At 42.7% G+C, this 3,763-nt stretch overlaps 1 protein-coding gene across 1 annotated transcript in view; it reads right to left on the bottom strand.

The window, feature by feature from the left end:
- The window catches only part of LOC107087414 (collagen alpha-1(XII) chain-like), a 177,562-nt gene that overhangs the window by 99,276 nt on the left and 74,523 nt on the right, over nt 1-3,763 (bottom strand). Inside the window, 2 exon segments of the mRNA XM_015378984.1 lie at nt 799-926; nt 1,991-2,183. Of these exon segments, the coding sequence (XP_015234470.1) occupies nt 799-926; nt 1,991-2,183 (321 nt within the window).

The following is a 3,763-nucleotide window of genomic DNA, read 5'->3' as shown; positions in this document are numbered from 1 at the left end:
TGAACCGTAAAGTGCCATAAGATGACGTGTTCTGAATTGGCGCTATAGAAATAAACTGAATAGAACTGAGTCATGAGTTTTGATACACTCATAAAAAGCTGCAGAAACCACATGTGGCTGCAGGTTTTCCGGAGATGTCTCCACCAGCTTTTAACATCTGCGACGGGTGTTCAGATTGCCTTTCTCTCTACGATGTGGACATTACCTAAAGACAGAACATGTGGAAGCGCAACATTTTCCGATTCTGCAGATCTGTGTGCAGCAGCTCACCTTCTGGATGAAATTAAACTCTAACTGCAAACAAAGCTCATTTTTTTCCACCCTTCAGGGAACATAAATCTGGAAATATCTCTTTTTTTCAGACTAAAGAAACATTTCGCTGGCAGATCTAAGTTGGTGCTGCTTTCTGGGAGCTAATGGAGGTGTATAGGTTTGTTCCAACTCCTCTAAAGATCAGGATAAAGTTAGGGACAGACTGGTGATGGCCAGCAAATACGTTTATTAAAGGACTTTTTAGCAGTAAACTCCAGAAAGGAGGGAGGTGTGGAGGCCCAGGCCAAGCAGCCCAGAGTAATTTGTTCTAATCACGGTCATCTGCGCCAAGTTTCAATCAGCAATCCCCCAAACGACACTGATATTGATTCCTCTCGACAACGAATAACTCAGCTTCTGGCAGCGGCTGGAGCAAAGCTTGGAACTCTAAGCAGCTGCTGCACAGAAACCATGTGAAGCACGAAGCGTCTGCTCTGCAGGAGTGCTCAAAAGAAGCGGTAAGAGGTGAGATCAATCTGTTTTTACCAGAGAGATCCGGAGGCGGAGGTTCGGGAAGTTCGTCCGTTAGTGTCGTCTTCTCCTCCCCGGCAAGAGGAGAGCTGATGCCTCCGTCAAACATCCCAAAAACAGCAACAGAGTACTTTGTTCCTGCCCTGCCGGAAAATCAGAAAAACCTTACTGGTCATTTAAGGCGAAGCTGAACAGCAGCCCACAGAATAATTCTGCCACCATCATACTGCTAGAGTAAATTTGAAAATCATAAAAACATCTTTCTAGCTGACCTTTGTCTCGTCTGACCATCAAACATTGCAGCGTATTTTCATTATCAGTTCGTACGAAATCGTACGAAAAGTTATGCACAGTAATTTCTTACTTTTTTTCGTCGTATTTTTACGTCTTGCGATATCCTTGCGTTATCCTTCAATAACATAGAATTTAACATACAATTAACCCTAACCCTAAACCTAAGATACAAAACAGCAAGCAACGTAGTCGGAGACATCAAGAAGTGATTATTGCACTGTTTTTTCCATTTTTACGTCCGTCCGCGGATCTGCTTTTTTCGTCTGTCTGCATGTGAAAGCGCACTGATCTGTTTTTTCGGGGAAAAACATCCAAAACGTACGAAATACTGTGCATAACTTTCGTTCGTATCAGTTCGTATCAGTATCAGTTCGTATCAGTATCAGTTCGTACGATTTCATACGAACTGATAATGAGAATATGTTGAACATTGCTCCAGAAGACATTTGGAATTCCAATGTAGGCGGCATTTTATCAACTTCCCCCCCGTAGCCGTCCACGGTGAGACTGGTTCAACCTCACCGTGGACTGAGAGATTGCTGACCAAGAAAGAAGCTGTCAAACCCTCAAGTTTGCCTGAAATCTGCAGCCCACTTGGACAAATCAAGTGTTTTGGAGAAGGTCTTGATGGCCACACGAGATGAAGATCAAACAAGGCGAAGAAAAATAAGCAAGGTGGCGGTGCCATGATGCCCTGGGGCTGTTTTAAGGTAGGTCTAAATGATCCTAAACACTCTTCCAAACTGGTTCCTTTCAAAGCTGATGATTAGGAACAGGGTCTTCCTCAGGAAAACATCAATTCTAAATGAACTCTGCTCCTTCTGCCAAGCAGAAGTTGAGGGATCTAGATGATGATGTGGTGGTAAAGGGTGTACAAATAAAATCTTTGGAGCTTAAGCCTTTAGCAACTCACCTGAGCTCCTCCAGAACCACTGTGTTATCATATGGACCGACTAGGAGCTCCTCCAGGTCCACATCATTCTCTGTAGGGTGAAAGGTCACTTTATAGCCCCTAACATTCCCAGGAGCATGATCCCAGGAGACTCTAAAACTGGTCTTGGTTGGATCTGAGGTCTTCAGGTTTCTTGGAGCCTTGTAAATAGACACTACAGTGAAAGAAAAGAGAAAAAAACCTAAGGACAAACCAATCCAGAGAAAAACTGCTGGTAGAGGTGTGACGATCATTCAAACCAGTTGTTGTTAGACAATACTAGTCCTTGAACTCAGAGTGGATTAGTGAAAAACCTGGGCTCCAATAGCCCGGCTGACTAAGACATGTTTGGTGACATTAAAGAAGGTCTGCTGTTGTTTGATCTGATGTCCATGTCTCTACAGTGTCTTAGATAGGCATGTTTCTTTACTGTACTGTGTCTGAGATTGACATAACTTTATAGCGTCTCATGTGGCCATGTCTCTACAGTGTCTAAGATGGACATATCTAGTCTACATTGAACAGAAGGTCTGGGTTATTTACTTTTGCCTTCGCATTTTCAGTCTCATATGGCCATGTCTCTACAGTGACATGTCTCTACAGTGTCTGAGATGGACATATCTCTACAGAGTCTAATGTGGCCATGTCTCTACGGTGTCGGAGATGGACTCATCTTTATAGTGTCTCGTGTGGCCATGTCTCCACAGTGTCTGATAAGGACATATCTTTATAGAGTCTAATGTGGCCATGTCTCCACAGTGTCTGATAAGGACATATCTTTATAGAGTCTCATGTGGCCATGTCTCTCTGGTGTCTGAGATGGACATATCTTTTAGGAGTCTTTTGTGTCCATGTTTCTACAGTTTTTAAGATGGACATGTCTTTATAGAGTCTCATGTGGCCATGTCTCTACAGTGTCTGAGATGGACATATCTTTATAGTCTCATATGGCCATGTCTCCACAGTGTCTGATATGGACATATCTTTATAGTCTCATGTGGCCATGTCTCTGTGTTGTCTGAGATGGACAAGAGTCTTATGTGTCCATTTTTCTACAGTTTTTAAGATGGACATGTCTTTATAGAGTCTCATATGGCATGTCTCTACAGTGTCTGAGATGGACAAATCTTTATAGTCTCGTGTGTCCATGTCTACAATAACTGAGATGGACATATCTTTATAGAGTCTAATGTGGCCATGTCTCTACGGTGTCTGAGATGGACATATCTTGTCTACAGGGAACGAAAGGGTCTGGGTTATTCACTTTTGCCTTCGCTTTTTCAGTCTCATATGGCCATTTCACTACAGTGACATGTCTCTACAGTGACATGTTTCTAGAGTGTCTGAGATGGACACATCTTTATAGAGTCTCATGTGGCCATGTCTCTACAGTGTCTGATATGGACATGTCGTTATAGAGTCTAATGTGGCCATGTCTCTACAGTGTCTGAGATGGACATATCTTGTCTACAGGGAACGAAAGGGTCTGGGTTATTCACTTTTGCCTTCGCTTTTTCAGTCTCATATGGCCATGTCTCTACACTAAGATGTCTCTACAGTGTCTGAGATGGACATATCTTTATAGAGTCTTATGTGTCCAAGTTTCTACAGTTTTTAAGATGGAGATGTCTTTATAGTCTCATATGGCTATTGCTCTACAGTGACATGTCTCTACAGTGTCTGAGATGGACATATCTTTATAGAGTCTCAAGTGGCTATGTCTCTACAGTGTCTGAGATGGACATATCTTTATAG

The sequence above is a fragment of the Cyprinodon variegatus genome, unplaced genomic scaffold, assembly GCF_000732505.1.
Source record: "Cyprinodon variegatus isolate N-32 unplaced genomic scaffold, C_variegatus-1.0 Scaffold183, whole genome shotgun sequence".
Classification (NCBI taxonomy): Eukaryota; Metazoa; Chordata; class Actinopteri; order Cyprinodontiformes; family Cyprinodontidae; genus Cyprinodon; species Cyprinodon variegatus.
The sequence above is the reverse complement of the archived record's forward strand: the minus strand, read 5'-3'. Positions and strand labels throughout refer to the sequence as shown.